Source organism: Argentina silus, assembly GCF_951799395.1.
Source record: "Argentina silus genome assembly, chromosome: 8".
NCBI classification, from domain to species: Eukaryota; Metazoa; Chordata; class Actinopteri; order Argentiniformes; family Argentinidae; genus Argentina; species Argentina silus.
In genome coordinates, this window is record NC_139662.1 from 22,412,917 (window position 1) to 22,439,616 (window position 26,700).

At 51.1% G+C, this 26,700-nt stretch overlaps 1 protein-coding gene across 1 annotated transcript; it reads right to left on the reverse strand.

Moving 5' to 3' along the window:
- Positions 1-1,765: 1,765 nt before the first annotated feature.
- On the reverse strand, positions 1,766-26,321 carry plcg1 (phospholipase C, gamma 1). Its single transcript, XM_083675182.1, has 33 exons — positions 26,067-26,321; positions 25,008-25,300; positions 19,633-19,785; positions 19,414-19,507; positions 19,161-19,208; positions 18,551-18,635; positions 18,232-18,315; positions 17,732-17,754; positions 17,566-17,635; positions 17,279-17,380; positions 15,972-16,090; positions 14,980-15,065; positions 13,818-13,938; positions 13,494-13,662; positions 13,204-13,326; positions 12,630-12,731; positions 12,049-12,236; positions 10,672-10,872; positions 10,334-10,453; positions 9,581-9,761; positions 9,170-9,247; positions 8,894-8,997; positions 8,471-8,564; positions 7,661-7,730; positions 6,779-6,942; positions 5,890-5,986; positions 5,452-5,676; positions 4,947-5,095; positions 4,237-4,351; positions 3,514-3,675; positions 2,789-2,877; positions 2,347-2,624; positions 1,766-2,192 (listed from the first exon to the last, which is right to left on the reverse strand). Exons 2-33 carry the CDS (start codon positions 25,222-25,224, stop codon positions 2,150-2,152), a joined length of 3,954 nt encoding a protein of 1,317 aa, XP_083531308.1. The 5' UTR covers positions 25,225-25,300; positions 26,067-26,321; the 3' UTR covers positions 1,766-2,149.
- Positions 26,322-26,700: the final 379 nt, after the last annotated feature.

The window sequence follows — 26,700 nt, forward strand, 5'->3', positions numbered from 1 at the left end:
TTAACAGGGAACAAGAGATAACCGGGTTTCTGATAGTCTCTCACACACATACACACAGATGTGTTGAATCAGGGAATGTTCAAAAGGGCTACCAGGTGAGCAGCTATGTTTAGTTTAAAGATCTAACGTGGATATGTAGGCCGACATCAACTGTCAAACGCCCCGGCGTTCGCCTGCCAGAAGTCATACGGGGACTGAAATGTGATAGTATGACCCCTGCAGGCCGAGTCATAGTACTACAGGACTGTGATTTCACCCTCTCTGGTCCCTGCATGGTCATGTACCTATATGAGACAATCATCAGCGCTACAGCGATCTCTGTACTAAAAAGACAATGGGGATGAATGTGGAAGTGAAGAGAGAGTTTCCAAAATGCTACAATAAGAACAGAAGGCTAAAACAGACTTTAGTTGCTGTCTACAAGCAAGACTTTAAAGTGACCTTTAACCCATGCAGTCGATTGTGTTGTCTTGCTGTTACAAGACATTCTTGTTTGGCTCCATCGGTCAACGGTCCTGCACTTCACTTGGTTCTCTGACCTTCTCCGACCTGAAGCGCTGACGAAAGCACAAACCAGTCAGCTGTCTGAGAACCAGAGCAGGAAGCCACCATTACAACAACAAGCATCCCTCTCTGAGACCGCCGCTGGAAATCAGGTCATAACACACCTCCCAACAGCCAGGATTGAGAACACAACAGGGTCAAAATGATGGTGGCCATCATCATCATCATCATATGGCTTTGGCTATGATTGGGCTAAACTGCGACGACAGCAAGGGGAAAAAGAGGCGTGGTCCCGCTTCGGAATTTGACACAAAAAGGCGAACACAAAAATCAACAATCCTCACGACTCCCACATCAGGTCACATTTCTGTTCTGACTTCTACGTTCATGGTCCACCAGTCCTACCTCTGCTCAGCCAGGCTGGCTCTGTCACTGCTGCTGAACGGGGGCCTGGTCTGTAAACATCAGGAGGGAACAGGGGAGGTAGCTGCCAGTCCTTCCTGCTCAACAGTCAAACACTAACAACTAGCGCAGAAATGATGTGACACCGCCGTCATGTTCGTTCACCACGGGGGGCCGTCACGTTCGTTCACCCCGGGGGGCCGTCACGTTCGTTCACCCCGGGGGGCCGTCACGTTCGTTCACCCCGGGGGGCTGTCACTTACACGAATGGGACAAACGATCTCACCTTGGTCCTTCAGATGCAATATGGCGTTATGGCCCTACACGACTGTGTAGAAGGTATGAGTGTGTGTGTGTGTGTGAGTGAGTAAGAGTCTGGCACCTGCTTTAAAAAGCAAAGGAAACGGAATGACGTACAGTTTTTGGAACGCAAGTTGGCGACGAATAGCCTGTGTGTGTGTGTGTGTGTGTGTGGGGAGTAGCTCAAACCTCTTTGTCTGAGAGAGTGGAGGAGAGACGTTAAAATAGCAGTAGAGAGCCCTCGTGTTTTACACATACAAATTAAAACAAATAAAAAATATTGAAAATCACATTATGAATGTTTAAAAGTTTAAATAATAATAATTAAAAACATGGAGACAGGCGCTCTTTGAGAGCAGGCTGGCTGCTGCTGTTACCTGGCCAACAGCACAGCAGGAATAAATATATATACTCATATACTCCAGAGAGAAGAGAAGAGAAACGTAATAATAATCGAACTTGGAAACAGTTTCAAACTGATACCTTTACAGCTCCCCCCTCCTCCTCCTCCTCCTCCTCCCTCCCTCCCTCCCTCCCTCCCTCCCTCCTCTAATCCTCCACAAACCAACTGTTGGCGTCCTCAACTCAACAGAAGCCCCTCTTCTCTCGACATCTTCGCCGAGGGCTCCAACTTTCTCTGCCTTGTTTTTGTTCGTGTGTTGTTTTTGTCTTTCCCCTCCTTCCTGTCCGCAACCGCCGGCTTCCCCTTCGCCCCCTCCATCTCCCACTCACTCCGGGGGGTGGGGGGTGGGGGGGAGGGCACAGAGGAGAGAACGAGAGAGTGGAGGGAGGGAGGGAGAGCTGCCTGAAATGTAGGCCAAAGCGGTGGTGGGCGTTTCCATGGAAACAGTGTTCACAGCAGTCAGTGACATCATCGGTACAGGGTGGGGGGGGGGGGGTCTGGGGAGGAGGGCTTCGGAATGCTCCCCTGATTGGTCCGAGCCTATACGCGGTTCTCTCCACCCACTCTGGTCCTGCCCATCAACCTGAGGGAGAGAGAGAAAGGGAGAAAGATCGAGAATATTTTTCTTTGTCTTCAAAGACAACATAAATACTGTTGAAAATACCCACCCAACCCACCCACACCCACCCACACACCCTAAGACACCCACCCACCCCCACACCGGCCCACACTCACACCTTCTGTTCTGTGGGTCCACATGGTCCAGCAGTGCCTCCTGTGACACCCTAAAGTCGTCCAGGGGGGTCTGGTAGCGAGCCTCGAAGGAGCCCTCCCTCCCCCTGTAGGCCTGGGCCTGGGCCTGGGCCGGGGACTGGGGCAGTGGAGAAGACATGGAGGAGGAGGCTGAGGATGTGGAGCTGCTCTCCCTCACCCGCCCTGCCTGGGCCTGGGTCACCACCGCCGCAGACGCACCCCCCACCCCCAGGAATGGACTCAACACCTCCCCATTCTCATCCTGGGACGGGGGAGGGGGGGGGGGTATAGAGACAGAGAGAGAGAGGAAAGGTCACACACAACACACTGGGTACCTGGTACACTGAAGTACCTGGAAGTCAAAGAGGGTAAACTCAATCAGCTCATTCAGCCCCAGACACCCACTGAACAGGATAAGACACCCACCCTGCCTCGGGTGATGTCCATCTGCACCAGCAGAGAGGCCAGCTCCAGATCCTCGTTGAAGCTGTTCTTCAGAGGGACCGACCGGTAACCTGACAGCAAAAACACACACACACACACACACACACACAAGGAGTTGGAGGAACTGTCAATCATATCCGATACAACGTTTGAATCGCTACAGCTGAAAATGACGAGCTTCCCACCACCGTCAGGACGGCAGAGTCACTACCTGTCTTCCTCCGTAGACTAAAGACCCGTCTGTCTCTCTTAGGGAACACCCGGGCTCCTCCTCCTCAGACCTCGGCCCCTCCTAACACCCTACATTACCGTTAGCATTTATAAAAATCAAATCAAGTTCCTTCCTTTCTCCAGCACTGTGACCACCGACGACACTGTTCTCATCAAAGGTTTTACTTGTTTTTTTGTTGTATTGTTAATTCACTTACTTAGACAAATGTACTTATTGTAAGTTGCTTTGGGGAAAAAAGGCGTTTTCTACATGACTTAAATGAAATGGAATGAACTCCCTGTTCAAAAACGAGTCCAGGCAGACTCATTCTTTTGTGATGGTTTCAGGTCAGTAGTTTCAGGTCAGTAGTAATCCCAAGTCTGAGAACTGAAACGACCACCCAACAGTCAGATCCCACTCGTCACAGCATACTAGTCTCTGATTGGCTGCGAGTCGACTTTGACCAATCAGAGTGGCTCATTAAGGCGGTGCGTACCGGTCTTGAGGCCGTTGATGGGGAAGGTGGCCTGGGCCAGGAAGTTCTGGTCGCTGAACATGTCTATCTCGTAAACCACGAAGCGCAGGAAGGCGAACGCAGAGTTACACACGGTAAAACGGAACGACTTCCTGGGCCAGGTGGGGTTCAGACCATTATCAGCTGGGGGGGGGGGGGGAGGGGGGGGGGGACAGGTAGAGAGAAAGAGAGACACAAGACGATATTAGTAATAGTAATGCAATTAAAATAAACATCATGACAGGCAGTCAATTCATAACATGCTACCTTTCTCACTGTGTGTGTGTGTGTGTGTGTGTGTGTGTGTCCATGCTTATGGGATGTTTTCTCAATCACTTTCCAACACACAGTCCTTAGTTGTTTGTACAACTTCCTGTTTTTGTTAGACGGTACAGGAAATGACACTGTGTTGGTGTGTCCAGCGTGCTCCAAACCACACATCCCCTCTGTGTGTGTGTGTGTGTGTGTGTGTCTCTGTGTGTGTTTGTGTCTCTGTGTGTGTGTGTGTCTCTGTGTGCGTGTGTGTATGTGTGTCTCTCTGTGTGTGTTTGTGTCTCTGTGTGTGTGTGTGTCTCTGTGTGCGTGTGTGTGCATGTGTGTCTCTCTGTGTGTCTCTGTGTGTGTGTGTGTGTCTCTGTGTGCGTGTGTGTGCATGTGTGTCTCTCTGTGTGTCTCTGTGTGTGTGTGTGTGTGTGTGTGTGTCACCTTCAGAGTCGGTCTTCTGCTTGGCGCTGTCGTACTCCCCTCCATACACCTCGATCTCGATCAGCGGGCACACGATGCCACGCCCGTGCTTGGGCAGGTGGCGCGCCCCCAGCACCTGAGGGGACGGGGGTGGGACGGGGGTGGGACGGGGGTGGGAAGGGGGGGGACGGGTCATTCATACAGCTGTAGTCCAACAAAACACATCTACAGAGACGCTGAGACGAAGACTAAGATTCACAAGAGTCTCTGTGTGTCTCACACCCACACACACACACACACACACCCACCCCCCCCCCCCCACACACCCACACACACCCACCCACACACACCCACCCATCCTCACCCACACACCCACCCACACACACCCACCCATCCTCACCCACCCCCCCCCCCACACACACCCACACACACCCACCCACCCACCCATCCTCACCCACACCCACACCCCCCCCCACACACACACCCCACACCCACCCATCCTCACCCACACCCCTCACACACACACACCCACCCACCCACCCTCACCCCACACACACCCACCCACCCATCCTCACCCACACCCACCCACCCATCCTCACCCACACCCCACACACACCCACCCACCCATCCTCACACACACCCACCCACCCATCCTCACCCACACACACCCACCCACCCATCCTCACCCACACCCCACACACACACACACACGCCCCTGCCCCCACCCCCACCTCGATCTGTAGGGTGAGGGGTTCCAGGCCTCTCAGAGTGTGGCGGTCGAAGGGGTCGAAGGTGTCGTCCCTCATGATGGGCGGCTGCAGGACGTAGCCACTCCTCCCATTCAGCATGAACAGAGCCTGGTTCATCTGCATGGGTTTATCTGGAGGGAGGGAGGGAGGAGGGGAGGGAGGAGGGGGGAGGAGGGAGAGAGAGAGGGAGGATACATCACTTCAGTCTTAGGAGATGACGTTCAAATGTCCTGTTGAACGACGCATCAAAAAGAGACGTGTTCTTTCCTCCTGGTACTGAAAGGCTGCAGTGTGTGGAGGCTTTAGTCCCAGCCCAGGACTGACACATCAACACCAACAACACCATAGGGGTGTTAGTGCTGGGCTAGGGCAAAAGCCTGCTCCCGCTTCAGCTCTCCAGCACCAGGAGGTGGAGCACGGTGACCTAAGAAGATGGCGATGAACGGGGTGAGGAAAATCCCAAACGCTCCGCTCTCTCCGTCTTTACCTGCGGTCTGGAAGTTGAGAGCCACCAGCTGGGAGCCGCAGAGCCACATGGGGAGGGGGTCGTAGTTGGAGGAGTCCAGGCGCTGGCCACGGGGGTAGATCCGGGACAGCTGCAGGCGGTTGTACTGGAGGAACTTCTTCCCTTTGATCCGGTTCACGTACTTCTCCGCCTTGGTCTCCGGGAAGGAGGACATGTCCCGGAAACACGCCCTCTCTGTCCCGATCTCTGGAGGAGGAGGAGGAGGAGGAGGGGACATGGGGGTTATGTCTGGTGTGTGTGTGTGTGTGTGTGTGTGTGTACTGGAGGAGAGGAGAAGGCATCCTGCATGGCCTCATTTCTCACAGTGTCTGATTCCTTAGATAAGTTAGGTGATGCATTATAATACCAATATCTGTGTGTGTGTGTGTGTGTGTGTGTGTCTGTGCGTCATGTCCTTACTGTCCTCGTCGAAAGGCACGGGCCTGCAGTAGATGACCAGGTCAGACAGCTCCAGAGCAATCTTCTTCCGTCTCTCCATCATCTTCCCCTCTTCCAGCTGACACACGGTGGAGAGAAGCAGACAGTCACTCCACAGACGACCACGAGGCCATCGGCGCCACGCCGAGAACAAGCGTCAAAAGCAACACTTTTTCAGGGTTTATTAGCAGTCTGGAAACCTAAATAATAACACCGCCTTCATCTCTGTGGCGTCTGTTTAATGACCCTCATTCTCTCCAGGGTTCTCCCTCCCCAGACCTCCCCAGACCTCCCCAGACCTCCCCAACCCCCAACCCCCTGACATGACCGTTATACAGCACCAGTCACAAGTTTGGACACACCTTCTCATTCAATGGTTTTTCTTTATTTTTTATTATTTTCTACATTGTAGATTAATATTGAAGACATCAAAACTATGAAGGAACACATATGGAATTATGGAGTGAACAAAAGTGTTAAACAAACCAGAATATGTTTTATATTTTAGATTCTTCAAAGTAGCCACCTTTTGCTTTGATGACAGCTTTGCACACTCTTGGCAAGTTTGTGTCCAAACTTTTGACTGGTACTGTATTTAAAGCAATAAAATAAAGTTTCTTCCTTTCTCTAGCATTGTGACTGCCGATGAAGGTTTTACTGACGATGACAGATGTATAGTTGATTCACTTACAATAAGTACATTTGTCTAGGTAAGTTGCTTTGGGAAAAAAGTGTCTACTAAATGACTTAAATGAAATGAATTGAATTCCGCCCTCCACTCCTCCATCCCTCCTCCCCTCCATCTCTCCACCCCTCCTCCCCTCCACCTCTCCATCCCTCCTCCTCCCTTCCACCCCTCCCTGATCGGTACCTTGGCCTCTGACGTCATGGTGACCTCACGGATCCTGACCACCCATTCTTTGAGCTCCTCCTGGGTGTTAGCGGCGATGTCCAGCACGTGACCAGCCCTGGGGGACCCGGCCGGGAGCAGAGAGAACACATGCAGCCTGCTGCCTTTACCGTCAGGCCTCACCACTAGAGGGAGACAGAGAGACACAGACACAGAGAGTCAGTGGAGGAGAGCAAGAGAGGAGAGGAGGAAGGAGCAGAGAGAACACATGCAGCCTGCTGCCTTTACCACCAGAGGGAGACACCGATATAGATATAGAGACAGTCAGCGGAGGAGAGGTAGAAGGGGAGAATTAGAGTAGGACAGAGGAGAAGCTAGCCGAAAAAAGAGAGAGAGAGAAAGATGGAGAGGGATGGGGATGGTAGGAGGGAGGAGTTGGTGATGGAGTGACACAGCAGTGTTGGTACAGCTCAGACGGGACAGGCATCGTAAATCTGAGACGCTGTTGGTTAGAGGTGAAGGTTTGTGGGTGAGATCATTCTCAGTTAGAGTGCTGCTTGGCTACACATGCCAGTGGTAATGGCCGTTTATTGACTCTCCAGAGGGCGTCAATACAGATTATACACACAACAAAGAGAGGGATGGGAACAGAGATAAAGCCAAAGAAAAAAGGCGAGTGTGAAAGAGGGATAGAGATAGAGAGAGAGAGAGAGAGAGAGAGATACACAGATTATAAAAGAGATAGAGTAGTAGAGAGAGGGAGAGCATGAGAGTGTGTGTGAGAGAGGGGTGTTAGAGATTGTGTGTGTGTGTGTGTCTCTCTGGCGGTAGCCCTGAGGCAAGGTGACCGAGCACTCTGCGGTCCCACAGGAGGGGGGAAGGGGAAGGGGAGGAGCCACTCACCGATCTGACAGGAAGACACGTCCACACTTCCTCTCAGCAGATCTCCCAGAGGGCTGTTCTCTGTCAGCTGCTGTGGATGAGGAGGAAGGAGGAGAGACAGAGAGAGAAGAGAGAGAGAGAGAGAGAGAGGGAGGAGAGAAGAGAAGAGAAAGTCAGGTTGGGGGCATTCCAAATCAAAGCAATGTTCCATATGGGGCCATATTCTGGACAGGATGAAAACAGTGACACTGATATACTCTGATTTCAAAGGCCACACTAAAAAAATGCCACTTTATCTCAGTTCCTTTTTCATGTGGTCAGAAAATAAATATCAGTTATGTTCTCACTCGCTCCCAAAAATAAGAACAGGTCATGGTGGAAAGTTCTAGCGACTCAGCTCCGCGGCCCTGGAATTCTCTCCGGAACAGTTTAAAACCTGAGGATCGTGTCACTTTGGTGGAGTTTAAACATTTGGTCGATGGAAACATCACAGATGTGTGTAACGGTCGTGAGGACAGCTGTTTTTTTCGTTACGACATTTGTGGTTCGATATGGAACTGTTGAACTGTGTCCATGGTTGGTTCAATGTTGTGTCTGTGCATGTAAGCTTCAGATTTTGCCTGAAACTTTGTCCCCCCTGCTGCTGCTGAAACAGGCCTCTCTTGTTCAAGAGATTTGATCTCAGTGAGACTAACCTGTATAAATAAAGGTTAAATAAATAAACAGGTCACATGTTCAATCATCTCCAGAGGGTCTTGTTGCGGTGAACGCCGTTTCTGATCGCGTCAGATTAACCCGCCACATTCTACGTCTGTGGAGGCGGAGCCTCACCGATCTGTCGGGCTCCACCGCTGAGGGGCTGATCTCCTCCACGTAGTTGGCGGGAAACCATAGCTGCTTCTTTCCCCCGCAGTCTCCCTTCCACCTGGGAGAGAGAGGAGCAGAGTTAGGGCTAGGGCTAGGGTTATGGTCAGGGTTAGAGTCAGGGTCAGAACCAGGGGCTACGTTCAGGGTAAAACATTAACGCCACCCGCCAAACGCGGGTTGATATTGGCGTTGGGTGAATCTGTAAATGGTACCAGCCGCTTTGGCGGAGAACCAACAAAGGTTGGCGAATATTATGCTCAAACTTCCAGCCTCCAGGAGGTTGGTCCTGTGCACCGTGGCTGGTCTACCAAAAAGTGCATGTTCTGCCCTGGCTGGCCCCTCCCCCTCTGCCCGAGTTCACGCCCCCTCGTGTGTGACTTCACTCACCAGCCTCCTTCCTGTTTGTCCACGTTTTGGATGATGGCGTTTTTACTGAAGGAGAGTTCATCATCCCTCTGGGCCTTGTACTCATACATGGCCTTCACTGTGCACTGTGGGGGAGAGGACAGGGGGTTAGGACACACACACACACACACCCCTACACACACACACACCTCTGGGCTTATTACTCATACATGGCCTTCACTATGTGCTACAGAGAGAGCAGAGGGGCATCAGACACACAAAGATAGTCACACACACACACACACACACACGTCTCACCTTGAACGTGGGCATCTGATTGGCTTCCACGTAGAACCCTGGGTTCCTCCCCTCATACAGGGACCCGTAATCTGGCTCCTGATTGGGCAACAAAACATCACATGACCACCAGATCAGAGGACCTCTCCTCCACACAGACGACAGACCAGAGACATTCCCAGTCCTGAGACATTTCCAGACCAGAGACATTCCCAAACCAGAGACATTCCCAGTCCAGAGACATCCCCAGTCCAGAGACATTCCCAGACCAGAGACATTCCCAGTCCAGAGACATCCCCAGTCCAGAGACATTCCCAGTCCAGAGACATTCCCAGACCAGAGACATTCCCAGTCCAGAGACATTCCCAGCCTAGAGACATCCCCAGACCAGAGACATTCCCAGTCCTGGTGTGTGTGTGATGGTGTACTCACGGCGGTCCCGATCTTCTCCAGTGTCTCCTCGTTGATGGGGTAGCGGAGCTTCATCTTGCGGTACAGCGGGTGTTTCTCGTAGTAGCTGATCAGGTCCACCAGGCTGTCAAACTCTGACGTGCCCAGAACCACCGTCTGGCCCTCCTGCTGCACCCGACAGTGTTTAATCTTACCCTCCGCCCTGACAGAAACACAGAAATAAGGTTGTGTGTGTGTATGTGTCTGTCTGTCTGTCTGTCTGTGTGTGTGTGTCTGTGGCTACACATCTAGCAACTCAAAATAAAGAGATTATGATATGACACAAGAGTCACAGAACATAAACACAGGCCATTCAGTCATCACTCCACCAAAATAAAAATTATTTTAAGAGACCTGATGCATATCAGTACAGTTAGATATGTATCATTTAGGTATGACAGATAGATGTCACATCTCCACGACCTACAAGTTGTTCACACTGTCGAGGCCTGAACCCTCAAGTGGGGCGCGGTTTCACTTTCTCGCTGACTGGTCACAAAGACGCCCGCCCACACACACACACACACACAATAATGACAGGTATCGTGGGTTGACAACAATGATCAAACAAACCACTTTTAAGAGATGGTTAAGATGTAGCCTGAAGAGATGGGTCTTCAATATGCGGCGGAATATCTCGCCAATTTAGTGAGTACTTTGGATGAGGTCACTGTTCTAGGTCACCGCCACCGGTGACATCAAAGGAAACCTGCGTGTCACATGGGGGAAAATCACCTGAAGGAAATGGCGAAGGAGCTAAGCTCCGCCCTCTTCCTGACCAGGAAGGCACCGTCACGAGGAACCCTCATCAGCATGTTCTCAGCGTGGCTCCGAGTCAGGTTGGCGTGGTACCACCTAGAACACACACACACACACACACACACGTCACACACATACACGTCACACACACGTCAGACACATGTCACACACACATCACACACACACACACACGTCACACACACACGATTGGCAAAGGTGTCAAGGTTTTTCATCCGGTCTGGATTAAAAGAAGAACACACACAAAGATGGCTGAAGAGTAACGGCCGTGTGCAGGGTGGATGTCCCAGACTCACTCTTTGCTCTCGTGGGCGTTGGTCTGGGGCACGGGCTCCGTCAGCTTCATCTCAAACTCGTTGCAGCGCAGCGCCACCGTCTGGTAGTGGTTGATGAGGGCGAACAGCGTGTCAAACACCAGGTTGTCCGTCAGGTAGAACTTGGGGCTGCCCGCCTCCTGACGGGAGTGAATACGACAGTGCTGCACCCTCCCTGACCGCCTGGGGGGGGACGGGGGGACGCTGGTTAGAACCACTTTTCAAACTATATTAACCCATTTGTGCCGGATGCTGCGCTACGCAGCATTGCATCTACCGCCGGTTGCTGCGTTACGCACATTTGAATTTGTCGCCAGTTGCTGCGCAGCGCAGCATTTTTGATTTGTCGTAATTTTCATGAGTGCAGCATATAATGCACTGTCATTGGTTCAAATACACATGAGGTGGGTCTTGTTGATTTTTTAAAACCACGTGAGCACCCAAATGTCATGTGGTTCGCCGAACGCACTTATTATGTCTGATTGATTTTCCGCGACACGACACGACATTCGGGTGCTCTCTCTGTCTCTGGGTGTCTGTCCCTCTCTGACGTCTCTCTCTGTCTCTGGGTGTCTGTCCCTCTCTGATGTCTCTCTCTGTCTCTGGGTGGGGATGGGCCACAGTCAGCACATACAAACACACATACAGAAATACACGTTGTGTTTCTGCATGGACGTTGATTTGCTAGGAGATAACCCTGACTCACAGCCCTGTGCATTAGCAGAGAGAGAGAGAGAGAGAGAGAGAGAGAGAGAGAGAGAGAGAGAGAGAGAGAGAGAGAGAGAGGAGGCTAGTGACCGCACGCCCCTCCCTCAACTTTGACCTCCACTACAACACTGGATCAATGAGACAGCCATTGGTCGATTGATTCCTTCGACCTCCGTGGTTTTCCGATGGAGCAAACCTCCATGGTCCCAGTAGAGAAGCTGATCCTACAGAACACACTAACTCAGATCAGGAGGGACTGGAGAGTGAGATGAGAGTGTTTTCTAACTAAGGAGGGATGGGGTGAGGGAGAGGAGGGGAGGATGACAGAGGGTAATCTCACTGAGGAGGGGATGAGGTGAGGGAGAGGGGGTGAGGAGAGGAGAGGAGGAGGGGTGAGGAGAGGAGAGGAGGAAGGGATGGGGTGATGTAGAGGAGAGGAGGAGGAGGAGGAGGGGGAGAGGAGAGGAGAGGAGGAGGGGATGGGGAGAGGAGAGGAGGAGGGGATGGGGAGAGGAGGAGGGGTGAGGAGAGGAGAGGAGGAGGGGATGGGGTGAGGTAGAGGAGAGGAGAGGAGAGGAGGAGGGGGTGGGGTGAGGTAGAGGAGTGCAGAGAGGACAGGTAAACTAGCTATAAAGCGTGAGGTATACCTACCAGAACGATAAGGTGTAATCTCCCACGAAGGTCTCGCTCTCTCGGACCAGGAAGGATCCGTCCGGAGCGCCGGTCTCCAGGCAGTACTCCGACAGGAGGCGCTCAGCGATCTGCCTCCCGTCACGCCCCGCCCCCAGCTTCCCATGGAACCACTTCTCTGTCACGTGCTGGTCCATCCCGTTAGACACCTGGGAGAGAGAGGGAGGGGGGGAGGGGGGAGGGAGGCAGAGGAGGGAGGATGGGAGAGAGAGGGAGGAAGGAGGAGGGAGGATGGGATGGAGGGGTGGAAGCGAGAGGGAGAGAGGAGGTAGACAGGGATGAGAGAGAGGATAAGGTAGATGATGGAGGGATGGGAGAGAGAGAAAGGAGAGAGAGAGAGGAGGAGGAAGACAGGGATGAGAGGAAAGGAGGTATTAGGTGAGAAACATAGTGACCATGGTTACGTTGACAGGGGGCTGTATTGATGCACCATTTGAAAACAAATATCAGATTTATGAATTAATAAAAGTTATTGAGCCGCCCAATGGAAAGGGCCTTGAAAGGTCACATGGTTCTCTGGACGACGCTCTGGCCTTCCTCACCTCCCGGTGCTCCTCCTCATCATCGTTGCCCTGGTTACTGGTCGTCTCTTCTGAGTAGTAGATCTTAGTGCTGGTCAGGACAAAGAAGTGAGGGTACCACTCCTACAGAGAGAGAGAGAGAGAGAGAGAAGAGGGAGAGAGAGAGAGAGAGAGAGAGAGGGAGGGAGAGAGAAGAGGGAGGGAGAGAGAGAGAGAGAGAGGGAGAGAGAGAGAGAGAGAGGGAGAGAGAGAGGGAGAGAGAGAGAGAGAGAGAAGAGGGAGAGAGAGAGAGAGAGAGAAGAGGGAGAGAGAGAGAGAGAGAGAGAGAGAGAGAGAGAGAGAGAGAGGATGCAAGACCGAGAGAAGAGGGAGGGAGAGACAGAGAGAGGGAGAGATAGAGATACACAGAGAGATACAGAGAGAGAGAGAGAGAGGAAGAAAGACAGAGACAGAGAGAGGGAGACAGAGAGAGGGGGAGGGAGAGAGAGAGAGAGAGCATTAATATGACCCCGTTAGAACATGCGCGTGACCGTGGTTTGATTGACAGGGCTGGACATGGTCTCCAGGACGACCAGAAAGAGGGGGCTGGTCTTACGTGGTTGATGGGGTCCTCCAGGAACAGGATGCCGTTCTTGATGGAGTTGCTGATGTCGTTCTCAGAGTACGGCGTGGAGGTCGACACCTCCTCATACGCACTGCCCTCCGCCAGCTTCTTATGCTGCAGGGGGGAGGGAAGAGAATGACCGTGAAGAAGAGTGAAAGGTTTTCAGGTGTGCTGCCTTTTTCATTTCAAATCCATTCACATGAAAACCGATATTGGTCTGAGGGAAAGAGGGGGGCGTGTCTTTGGAAGGGGAGGAGGAGGAGCCTCAGGTGACCCCTGACCTTGATGAGGATCTTCCTCTTGAGCTGATTGGGCGAGGGCAGGCCGTCAGCTGACATGTCCACGGCCTTGGTGAGCAGCATGTCCCCGAACACCTTCTTGAAGTGGGTGGCCATGCTCCTCTGCTGCACGATGCTGCAGTGGTCCTCGATGGAGAGGATTATGGGATAGCTGTGGGAGGACCGAGGTGGGTCAGAAGAGGTCAGAGGTCACAGTCACAGAAAATATGATTTTTCTTATTATGTCAATTATTATTATTATTATTTATTTTTTACACACACACACACACACACACACACACTCTCTCTGAGCACACGGAGACTCACTCAGACGTGACGAAGGCGTGTTCTTTGATGGTTGCCAGGACGTCACAGAACTTGATCTTTGTGGTGAGGGTGTGTCCATGATAGATGACTGGCATTCCCTCTGGCCCATCCCAGCAGTCCACTACAGATCACACACACACACACACAGACACACAACAACAACATACACACACACAACAACATACACAGGTAATGAGAGGTCACAGTGGTGTCTGCATAGTTGTCACCTGAGTGGTTGGTGGTGAACAAAGGCTCTCTACGCAACAGTAAACCTGTCCTGTTAGTCAACAAATCTCTACTGGTAGGGACACACACACACACACACACGCACACACACGCACACACACGCGCGCGCACACAGGCACACACACGCACGCACACCCACACACCTCAGAATATCAGTCTCATCTGTGGACTCATTACTCAGAAGTCAGCTCAACAGTGACTCATTCTGAGTGATAGTTAGATGAGGAGCAGGCTTTTACCGCGGTCCAGAAACCTGAACATTAATACCTAACCATTAATACAGAAACATCATGTCAAACTTCTCCCTAACCATGTCTGAAGACAAAGTTACTGTCACTTAGAAAACCATCTCAGAGTCGTGACACAGCGCGCATTTCAGACGTGGTCTCTTCTGGAAAACAAATGAGCAAACAAACCAACTTCCTGGTTTAAACAGAGATTAGATAAAAGGGAATAAAAAGGTGCCTTTAACCTGGATTTACCTGGACCCCGCGCAGTAAAACCCAGTAAAACAGGTGTGTGTGTGTGTGTGTGTGTGTGTATATAGTACCAGTCAAAAGTTTGGACACACCTTGCCAAGAGTGTGCAAAGCTGTCATCAAAGCAAAAGGTGGCTACTTTGAAGAATCTAAAATATAAAACATATTCTGGTTTGTTTAACATTTTTTTGTTCACTACATAATTCCATATGTGTTCCTTCATAGTTTTGATGGCTTCAATATTAATCTACAACGTAGAAAATAATAAAAATAAAGAAAAAACATTGAATGAGAAGGTGTCCAAACTTTTGACTGGTACTGTATATACATATATATATATATACATATATATATATATATATATATATATATATATATATATATATATATATATATGTATGTGTGTGTGTATACGTGTGTGTGTGTGGATGAACTCACACTCAATGCAGCGACAGCCCATCCTTAGACAGCGGGAGTATGCCTCCAGGGACGACTCACTGGAGAATTGGTCTCCCGTCAGGTAACTACAAATAAACACACACACGTTAGAGCCCCACACACACACACGGCCTGCATCTCAACAGCCAATCTCAACAAGGGACACTTTCTGCATGGAACTTCTGTACTCATGATGTCATGGGCAAAAACGACAGTGGGACACACACTAACACACACTCACTAACACACACTAACACACACTAACACACACTAACACACACTAACACACACTAACACACACTAACACACACACACACACACACACACACACACACACACACACACACAGCAGAATCAAAAGGACTCCTTCTTTGTGTTGGCCAGTGTAAACACTCATTTCTCATTCAGCCAGTCAATTCAAAGGTAATCAAAGCGATATGGAGGTTTTGGTTCCAGGGTGCCAGTGAGTATTGTTTCACAACCTCACCCCTCCTCACCCCTCCTCCCTCACCATTCAATGGGAGGAAAACACCATTCTCCTGCATTGTAGAATCCTGGCTCTCATTGTTAAATAATATCACTTTCATCTGATAGGCCTATACAATGATCATGGGGGGGGGGGGGGGGGGGTATTCTTCCGCTCTGAAGTCCAACATCAATAATGATTAAAAATGTGAAAAGTTGTATAACTCTGTTTCAACAAAGTTCTGTCATCTACCCAGTCTGTCCTCCACCCCACCCCTCTATCCATCCACCCCTCTATCCATCCATCCAGTCTGTCCTCCACCCCATCCCTCTATCCATCCATCCCTCTGTCCATCCATCCAGTCAGTCCTCCACCCCATCCCTCTATCCATCCATCCCTCTGTCCATCCATCCAGTCAGTCCTCCACCCCATCCCTCTATCCATCCATCCCTCTATCCATCCATCCATCCCTCTATCCATCCATCCCTCTGTCCATCCATCCATCCCTCTATCCATCCATCCTTACGTGTTGTGGGAGGAGGAGATCCAGTAGTGGGAGAGGGGGTTGTTCATGTCCTCAGGACCCACCTGGTCCAGCGCAGAGTCCCAGATGGTGTTCTCTTTAGAGAACAGGTACGTCAGGAACTACAGAGAGAGAGAGACAGAGAGAGAGAGAGAGAGAGAGAGAAGAGAGAGAGAGAGAGAGAAGAGAGAGAGAGAGAGAAGAGAGAGGGGGAGGGAGAGAGGTGTGACCAACTTTATATATTATAACCGAACGAATATTATAACCCAAATAATAACTCCATTGTCAGTCCATAAAGGGACTGATAGGAGGGAAGGAGGGGGTCGTTCTCCAAACGCTGGGCACTCTGTGTGACGGCTCTCGGGACGCCACAGAGGTCCTTTCAGCTCTACGACCAGAGGCTCAGGAAGGGGAACAGAGTGCTCAGTCCTGCACCCGTCACCCGTCAGCCTCTTCCTCATATGTCATATCCAGTCACTGTGGTGTGACCGCAAAAAGGGGTCCTTCCCTTCCAAAGAGATCTCTCTCTCTCTCTCTGTCTGTCTCTCTCTGTCTCTCTCTCTCTCTCTCAGGATGTGGTCGTGACCCAGAAGAGGTCTGAAAGCATCTTCCGCTCACGCAGACAGAACAGGGGCAAATCAGTCAAACGGCAAATGGAAAGACAGCGTAGCACACTAATGCACACACCACATGATCGCAAGGTCACTGGTTCGATTCCGACCCTCGACACGTCTTGCATGTCATCCCTCCGCTCTCTCTCTCTCTCCCTCTCCCATCCTCCCTGTCTGCCTCTCTACCGCCTCTATCCCAATAAAGCAGAAATGCCCAAAAAAAAACGTCATGACACAGAGAGAGATACACAGAGAGAGATACACAGAGAGAGATACACAGAGAGAGATACACAGATAGAGATACAGAGAGAGAGAGATACAGAGAGAGAGAGATACACAGATAGAGATACAGAGAGAGAGAGATACACAGAGAGAGATACACAGAGAGAGATACACAGAGAGAGATACACAGATAGAGATACAGAGAGAGAGAGATACAGAGAGAGAGAGATACACAGATAGAGATACAGAGAGTGAGAGATACAGAGAGAGATACACAGATAGAGATACAGAGAGTGAGAGATACAGAGAGAGATACACAGATAGAGATACAGAGAGTGAGAGATACAGAGAGTGAGAGATACAGAAGAGATAGATAGAGATACAGAGAGTGAGAGATACAGAAGAGATAGATAGAGATACAGAGAGTGAGAGATACAGAAGAGATAGATAGAGATACAGAGAGAGATATAGATCTACCTCGTCTTGGTGGAAGAAGGGTTGTTCCACCTCCCTCAGCGGGTCCTTCAGGTAGCCAAACATGAACTCCTGCACCTTGTTGTGGTCTGTGGCTCCTAGCTCCTACACACACACACACACACACACACACACACACACACACACACACACACAGACACAGACACAGACAGACACACATTAGAGACATTGGGATTAGGTGGGGTTGGTTGACATCTGTGATTGCCGGCCTCGTCCCTGGATGGCCACCATTGGGGGTCCGGTTGAGCGAGCAGACAGGTTCATCTCACCTTCTGGGACTCCAGGAGAAAGCTCTTGAAGTCTTCTAGTGAGATCTTCTGCTCTGGTCTCTCAATGAACCTGACAGGAGAGGGAGTGGTGTGTTTCACGACGCACATCGAAAAAACAAAGTGCGGCTCTGTGTGTGTGTGTGTGTGTGTGTGTGTGTTCACTTACCTCTGTAGGAATGGAATCTCCATCTGAAAGAGAGAGGAAGATAAATCATAAACATTGTTATTTCTCCTTTCCTGGATTCCTACGGGCAGCTGACTGAACACTCACAGCTTCCCAGAAGGTTGGCGCTCCAGGGCTTAGTCACAGTCACAGGGCCATGCCGCGGTCAATGAGGTCATCTACTCAGTCCAACCCCTGCCCGTCTGCCTGCCTGCCTACCCGTCTGCCTGCCTGCCCATCTGTTTGTCTGCCTGCCCATCTGTCTGCCTGCCTGCCCATCTGTCTGCCTGCCTGCCTGCCCGTCTGTCTGTCTGCCTGCCCATCTGTCTGCCTGCCCGCCTGCCTGCCTGTCTGTCTGTCTGCCTGCCCGCCAGCCTGCCTGGTCTGTCTACAGACCCTAATGCTCTCCACCAGAGGGGCTTGGTGGGTTTTAACTGCTCTATATTGATCCGGCAGCCATTTGAGAACAGAGAGCCAGGAGAGAGAGAGAAAGAGGAACGTACAGATTTCTGAGCGTCGAACATCAGGTTGCGGTAGAGCTGAGAGAACTGGCTGAAGGTCACGTCCCCGTTCCTCATCTCAGCATCCTGCCAGGGAGACAGACACATGACAGCACCGCCATCAACGCCTTGGTGATCACATCTGTAGTATCTGTCTAGTGAAGGGATGGGCTGGGGGGGGGGGGTTAATGGAGAATCTGTCTAGTGAAGGGATGGGCTGGGGGGGGGGGGGGGTTAATGGAGAATCTGTCTAGTGAAGAGATGGGCTGGGGGGGGGGGGGGGGGGGGTTAATGGAGAATCTGACGCGGGCGAGGACGTTACCGGAAGTTTCTCTCGGAGGAACCTCATGTTGGGGACCCTGTAGTTGACCTGGCTCAGCATGCTCTTCAGATCCTTACAGGATATCCTACAATACAGCCAAACACACAGACACACACACACACACACACACTTCATCACTGTGTCCCCTCTCCCTTCTCCTCTGAGTTCCCTCTATAGCGACAGCAACTAGAACCCATGTCCATGTTGTTGCAGGTCAGGCTAAGTTGGTTAAACTCGTACAATAAAGCCTTGTTGACAGTCAACACTCTCCTTGTGTGGAGGGGTAACACACAATTTGTTCTCTCTCTCTCCCATCCTCTCCAGTCTGTTTCCTGCAACAGGAAGTGGTGTTGGTCTGTAAGCTGAGAGGTTAGTTCCTTGGCTACACCCCACCATCACACTTCAGGCAGAGAGTGTTACAGAGAATCACCTACCAGTCACGTATCTAACCGGATTGGCAGATCTTTCTCAACCGATAGAAAACAACCCGACGTTTGACCGTTGTACAACACTGCCCATCTTCAACAATCTGCAGAATTGGTTCAATTCCTGAACATAAAAACCCTTTTTAACCGACAGGTCATAGCGAGCAGCTGAAAGACGGACTTACTTGTCTTCTCTGTTGCGATCGACGGCGTAGAACTGCTTTCGTAGCCACCTGGGTGCACAACGAGACAGAATGTCCACATTCAAACCCACAGTCATGGTAAACACAGAACACTGCAAGCAAAGGGATTGTCGTTTGACCCACAACGCATGTATGTGTGTGTGTGTGTGTGTACGTGTGGGTGGGTGTGTGTGTGTGTACTGTACATACGTGTGCGTGTGTGTGTACTGTACGTACGTGTGTGTGTGTACTGTACCTCTCTATCTGCAGCGGTGTTGGGGACTTCAGTGTGTCCGTCAGCAGCGAGTTCAGCCCCTTCACCCACATGGCCATCTCCTCATCAGACGTCGCTGAAGGGGGGGGGGGGGGGGGGGGGGGGGGGTGGGGTCAGGGGTCAGACGCTCCACAGAGGATCACTGTCTGGTTGCGTGTATGCGTACGTATGTGTATGTACTGTACGTGTGCGTGCGTTTACCTGCAAGGCTGAGGGCCTTCAGTCGGAACTCTGTTCCGTGCAGGATCACAAAGCAGTGCGCCTGGTCTAGCCGCGCGGCCGAGTCCTCCACGTAGCGCTCAAAGTCACGGGACTTCTGCCCCGTACGGATCTCCTTGATCTCCCGGATGTCGACTAGGGAGACGGAGACGGACACACGGGAGTCAGGCGACATTCCCTCCAACATTCCTCTGTCCAGCAATCAGCAAAAGAGATTCATACACACTGCTCTGAACTCCCACCGTAGTCTGGCCCAACACACACACACACACACACCATGGGGACTAGAGAAAAGCCGACTACCAGACATCGCACAGCCCTGGGCTACTGTGCTATAAGCTTGGGAGCCATTGCACCAGACATCCAATCTCAGTGCTCTCCAGAACCCCAGGACCAGTGAGGTGTGGTCCTGTTGCTCTGGGAGACGATAGAGAGCTTTCAGTCGGGCTGACAGAGAAGCAGGAGTCAACAGATCAGTTCTGTCTGACCCAGGGTGTGCGGGTCTGGGAGGGCCGACCCCACGCAGTGTACTATTAACAGAGTACTCCACACCCTCACCACAGAGAGAGAGAGAGAGAGTGTGTGTGTGTGTGTGTGTGTGTGTGTGTGTGTTGTGTGATTACATTCGTCCACTTGCAGATGCTGGTCAGGAGCTAATGAAAAGAGATGTGATCTGAATAGCACAATTACACTCCCAGACTGGTTGGGACAGAGTAAGTGGAACTAATTACATGTTAACAAAGAGATCCCATCCAGGGCAGTGTGGCCTTCTAGGAGACCTGAGGAGACCAGGCAGGTAGATACTGAATGAAGCTGAAATCTGCGGCCCAGGCCACAGAGAGCTGGAAGGCGTGTGGAAGGGGAAGGCTGAACTGTCGGGACCGGCCAACTCCCATCCAGATTGTTTGACTGTCAGTGTTCTAAGGCCAAGGGTCGCCCCTGCTGCAGCGATGAACACACACAGCACGCGCACGCGCACGCACACACACACACACGCACACGCACGCACACACACACCCACCCACCTTTGCTCCTGCTCCTCTTCCTGCCCTAAACCACACATCCTGTGCTACTTTGCCGCCTACACCACATCTGTGTGAATGTGAGTGTGAGTGTGAGTGTGTGTGTGAGTGTGTGTGAGTAAGTGTAAATGTGAGTGTGTGTGTGTGTGAGTGTGTGTGTAAGTGTGTAAGTGTGTGTGTGTGAGTAACTAAGTGTCTCTCACCTCTTCCTCTCCAAGAATCTTTCAGACACAGAAACCCCTTCTATCTATCCTCCCTGTCACAGGTACTGGGCCCGGCTGGGGCCTCTGCTGAGACTAACTGGATCTGACAGGTTGATATTTGAGGGAATATTTAAGTCATTAGTCCAAATATTTGCAGGCTTCTGCTGGAGGCACAGGAAACAAGAGACAGCCAGCGGTGTCACCTTCCAGAGAGATGAGAGAAAAGGCTTCCTGCTCCGCATACCAGCACTCCCCCCCCCCCCCATCCTCCTCTCTCCCCCTTTCTCCACCCCCTCTCTCCCTCCCCCTTTCTCCTTGCAGTTGGCTTATCAATTAAAAATCAATTAGAATACCCCAGATATCTACTGATCATATGCATAATGAGCCACGCAGAGTTTCAGAGGAACTGTGACCTGGTTAAGAGCACGATTTACTCCGGACCGGAGTCCATTCCCATCCCCGTCTCTCTCTGATGTCGTCCAGATCGATCTGTGGCACGTATCTCCCTTGGTGACGACAGCGTGTCCGCCAGCTGTCTGTCAGGACGGTGGGATGTCTGAGTGCTTCCTCAGCACGGCCCCGTCACCACAGTCAACAGGTCACAGGTTCGTCTGATGAAAGCGTCAATCCTCACTGAAGAGACGCAATGAATAGACCTCTGTGCTGGTGCTAACTTTAACTCTTTATTTGTTGTTGTTTGGAGTGGGGCGGTCCCACTCTAGTATATATATATATATTTATATTTTTGTTTTTTATTAGATAGAGATAGTGTGGAGAGACAGGAAAGTAGGGAGGAGAGGGTGTCAGCAGGGCACGGGCCGGGTTCTAACCCACACCGACGGGGGCGTGTGTGTGCACTGTAGGTCGTGGTGCTAGACCACCGGACCACCGGACCCCCCCAGGCCGTGGTGCTGGACCCCCCCAGGGCCACACTAACGTCCATTTTTCAGGGGTTTAGGGATTTCGTTTACAATGCACATTTGAGTGTGAAGCCTTTTGGTAACACAACACAACAACCCTCAACGTCATGAGGTCCGTCTACTCAAAGTATCGAAGAAATCAGGTCACCGCCGCGACTTCAACTGACTGACAGTTTCCAGAGAGACGTGCAGGTGGCAGTAACTACGCCAGCTGCACCCTCCACCCGTCCACAGAGCTTCACCTCCACCCGTCCACAGAGCTTCACCTCCACCCGTCCACAGAGCTTCACCTCCACCCCTCTACAGCTGCACCCTCCACCCCTCTACAGCTGCACCCTCCACCCCTCTACAGAGCTTCACCACCCTTCCCCCCTCCTGTGCGTCTCTGGGTCAACCACAGCTTGTGCTGCATCACTGTGACTACTCAGACAGAGTCACCAGACTTCAGTGTGACCCAGTCCCGTCACACACACACACACATCAAGCAAAGGACGCCTCACACTCTAGGCCTGAGTGTGTGTGTGTGTGCGTGTGTCTGTGTGTGTGTGTACCCCTTTATATAAACCGTCGGTCACACCACAAGCAGGCCTGAGGAGCAGCACATGACCTCATGCATGTTTGGTTTCAGTGTGACACCACTGCATCGTATTCTGCCCAGCGTGCATTTCATACATATCACGGCACAACAAATCCCGACCCTTTCTGTGAACGTCTGTGTGAGCGAATGCTCTGCACCTCAGCTCTAACACAGCACTGCATGCTGTTCGACTTGCCGGTTTAGTTAGTTTTGCTAAGAATGAAAGCAGTGTGTGAGCAGAATGTCGTCCTCGGCACAAAATGTGACTTCAGAATGCAGACACCAGCTAAGGCGAGAGCAGAAGGGCCCTCAGGCAACAGCAATGTAAACATGGGTTTAAAACGGAAATGCTTGAGATGGATAACGACAGTTGTTGTTTACACCTGTGGAGCCACATGACACAGGTGGACGCTATGACATCTTAGCAGAATCAAAGAAGGGGAAGGGATAGGTGTCTCAGAATCAAAGAAGGGGAAGGGATAGGTGTCTCAGAATCAAAGAAGGGGAAGGGATAGGTGTCTCAGTGATAAGTGTGCCAAAGCTAGGAGACACAGCGAAAGGCATCAAAACAAACAAAGGAGTTCATTCATCAGACGTACGGTGCTGTGATCTGTGCTTCGACGACCGGCAAAAAGGTTCAACGGTTGATCTCGTACTCACAAAACTGGGAAAGACGGTCAAAAGAATGAACGCTCTTTCGGGGGACAAAAACACTGTTCAAGGGGCGCTTAATGGCGCAGCACACTAATGCGCTTACCACGTCATCGCAAGGTTCCTGGTTCGATTCCGACCCTTGACCTATCTTGCATGTCATCCCTCCTCTCTCTCACCCATCCTTCCTGTCAGCCTCTACTGTCTCTATCCCAATAAAGCAGAAATGCCCCAAAAACATATTTAAAAAAAATAAAAACATTCCAAATATTCCATATATCGATTTGTTGTGCCGGATGCACGAAACACAAGAGGTGGCAATAAGATGATGAATAACACAGGATAAGACCTAACAAAAACACCCGGTCTGCAACGCAAGGGACGCAGACGCAAGTGTGTGTCCACAAAGTTGTCAACGACGTGAATAAAATGTGTTTGCACCGTTCCACCCGACCCTTGCATCAGGTTCAGGCGTCGTCCTGCAGGGGAGGACCAGTCAGGTGACTCTGTATGTTGGGTGTGTACTGTACTACGCTGTAATGACCGTTAACGACATTGCATTGATGCGTAATCGTCTTTACTACAGAGTAAGAGCTTTGTAATTGTATCATAGAGACGGTCTTTCCAAAGATCAGATTTAGTGTCTGTCCATCAGTAACCAAATCAATACAACAACAGTCATTTACATACAGGAGACCGTTGGACTGGGCTTTATCGCAATACGCCTAATGCTGCCTGTGTGGTCGGACCGGTCTGACCCTCTCCCCGTCACCGATAGGTCTGGACCAGGATCCAGCGCTCCCTTCCCAAATGTTCCAACACTTGCAGTAAAACGATCCGCTGGGCTATTTCTGTCCATTAGCGGGCGCGCGCTGACATCACCTCGCTTTAGGAGTCGGCCTATCAGGTGACATCTACGAGCCCACGTGACCTACTCTGTCTATTCCCATCCTCACAGAAGACAAGTCTGTCCTACAAGAGGGAAGAAAAATATTGTTGAAACTTTTTTTTTTTCTTTCTTTTTTTTTCTTCTTCTGCTGCATCCGGAGCAGAGTGCAGCTGTGCACTGGGCATCCTGCCTCACGGGAGAGCGAGGGAGTGAGGGGCGCACGCACAAGGCTCACTTGACGCAAACGAGGCGCTGAAAAGGCCCTGGCGTGAATCGGACACCATGTTCTCTGTGTGTGAGAGAGAGTGTGTGTGTGTTGGTACTGCTAGAGTGTGTGTGTGTGTGTGTGTGTGTGTGTTGGTACAACAGTGGTGACAGTAGCGTCTGAGCAGTAGTAGATTGTGTCTGTGTGCATTACGGGGTGTCTACCCTATGGCCATGGCCTCCCTCCCTGCCTGCCTGCCTGCCTGCCTGTCTCCCTGCCTGCCTGCTTATCTGTCTCCCTCCCTCCCTCCCTGCCTGCCTGCCTGCCTGCCTCCCTCCCTCCCTCCCTGTCTGCCTGCCTGTCTGTCTCCCTCCCTGCCTGCCTCCCTCCCTGCCTGCCTCCCTCCCTCCCTCCCTGCCTGTCTCCCTGCCTCCGTCTCCCTCCCTGCCTGTCTCCCTCCCTGCCTGCCTGCCTGCCTGTCTCCCTGCCTGCCTGTCTCTACTCCCGCCCCGCCTGACATTGTTGTTCTTCCATTATCTGAACAAGGTTCATTCCCACAATAGTTTCAAAACAATAACACACACACACTATAATCACCATTACACAGATACTCTTTTCTAAACATGATTCTATTTATATGGGGTTAACAGACCAGTTTGCGATCTTATCCAGAAACAGTTTTATGTGGCGTCCACGTGTGTGTGTTTCTTTTAAAGTGCATGTACCCGTGTAGGAATGCCACATGCCCCAGTGTGTGTGTGTGTGTGTGTGTGTGTGTGTGGTAAATGCAACAATGGATCAAGACACAGAAAACCCTCATAACTTTGCCTGATGCGATAAAGCAACGAGTTTCATATTTTGCACGTCAAAAGAATGAAAGCCATACTCACTCTCCCCCTCTATTTTATCCGTGCCCCGAGTCCAGATAATTGTCCTGGTCTCCAGCTTGACTTGAAATGTCCTTCTCTCTGGTCGCTGGGACTTTTTGGAGTAAAACAGAGTCAACACGGTCCCCAGCTCCAGATCCCGGTAAAGGTTGTTCATCTCGGTGTCGTTCTCTATCCACGGAACGGGTCCGTTGGAGAAGAAGCCCGAGGTTCCAGCCATGTTCACTTCCCCCGTTTGTTGTCCTTTTCCTCTGAGAACAACCAACACAGCCCAGGCTAGACAGGGACAGGCCTACCTATGAGAAGGAGGGGGGGGGTACACATACCTTAAGAGTTTAGCGTTATGATCTATCATATATAGGCCTGCATGACCACTGTCACATCGGGATACGGCTGCTCAGGTCACCGGTTAGGCCTATAGACACGGTAATCGTTGCATCGAAACCCTTGCAATGTCACAAGGATAAACTAGCTAGAGCAATTTCATCTGAGTACAGACGGCTGTTGCAAAATGTGATTCTGTGGGGGGAAAAGTAGCCTATTCTCTGCCATGCTGCTCGTATGGTTCGCAATACAGGTGCTGTGCGTACTTTAAATGACAGACGGCTATACTCATACATTATAACGGGATATAAGCTGCTTGCTACTTTCCTCACAGAGATAATAGATGAAAAGCCCACAGGTTGTCAATGTAATCCGCTGCACATAAACAGATTAGACAGATTTAAAACCTCTGGAGCTAGCCTTGTCTGCTTCATTTCTCCTCAGTAGCCTAGGAGGCTATCCATAAAGTTTCCTTCCATGGCCCAGTTATTTTTGGTCCTTTTTTTTTTTTTGTAGCAAGCTAAATTCCACCCGATACAAAATAGCACTGGTTCCGAGAGAGAATGGACACACTGTGCCAAACGGCTGGATACGTGTTCCCTACCAGGCGAGGAGGGGGTCGGTGGGCAGCTGTTGGTCAAGGAAGTATTATCTGTTCATCCCCAGGTAACAAAGCTAGCCGTTAAAGCTAGCTTCACATGTTATCCCTGTCGCCTTTCCTGAACCCGTCCGTCTTACCTTCTCAAAACGCCACTGGACAGAAGCTCAACAACACGTCGTATATCGCCGCAATCTCGGCGAGGGCACATCTCCGACGGCCCAACTTCGACTGTCTCCCGTCTTCCCCCTTTTTTTCTGTCGAGATTAGATCATCGTGGGCCCGGGTGAACGCGACCTAGTCCTGAGAATAAAGATCCTCTTTTCCCTTCGCGTCCTGCCACAGTCCTCCATCGAGAGAGAGAAAGAGGCATAAGCAAGTTTTGTCGGTCTCAGACACGGATCGGGCCCTTCCCCCATCCGACCCCTCTGTACAACAAAGCGTCGGATAGATCGGCCTCTTAAAGATACAGCTCGACTTTCCTTACCTTGGCGACACGAAGGCCTGTTTAGTTTTCATAATTAGCTGTTTCCTTGGAGTAACTAAGCGTAGCTAATTACCCCGGTGGTGCGCTTCTTTGGGCAGAGGAACATAGCCTATTGACAGGCATTCACGAATTGTCAGCCCATGTCATCACCCGCTTGGATATGAGTGGTTATGAGTAAGAACATACAATAGGGTTCTACCTCATGTCATCTTCAAACAAGCAATTTCACGCACAAATGTGAGCAATTCATGCTGCATAAGTACAGGGGCCTGTGGCAATATTGCGGC

Excerpts from the sequence above, each read along its gene's own strand:
- plcg1 (XM_083675182.1), bottom strand. The coding sequence starts at position 25,224 with ATGGCTGGAACCTCGGGCTTCTTCTCCAACGGACCCGTTCCGTGGATA. Across the intron at positions 17,381-17,565 it reads TTCTCCTGGAGTCCCAGAAG|GAGCTAGGAGCCACAGACCA; the intron begins GTGAGATGAACC and ends GTGTGTGTGTAG. Across the intron at positions 4,352-4,946 it reads CCCTCACCCTACAGATCGAG|GTGCTGGGGGCGCGCCACCT; the intron begins GTGGGGGTGGGG and ends CCGTCCCCTCAG.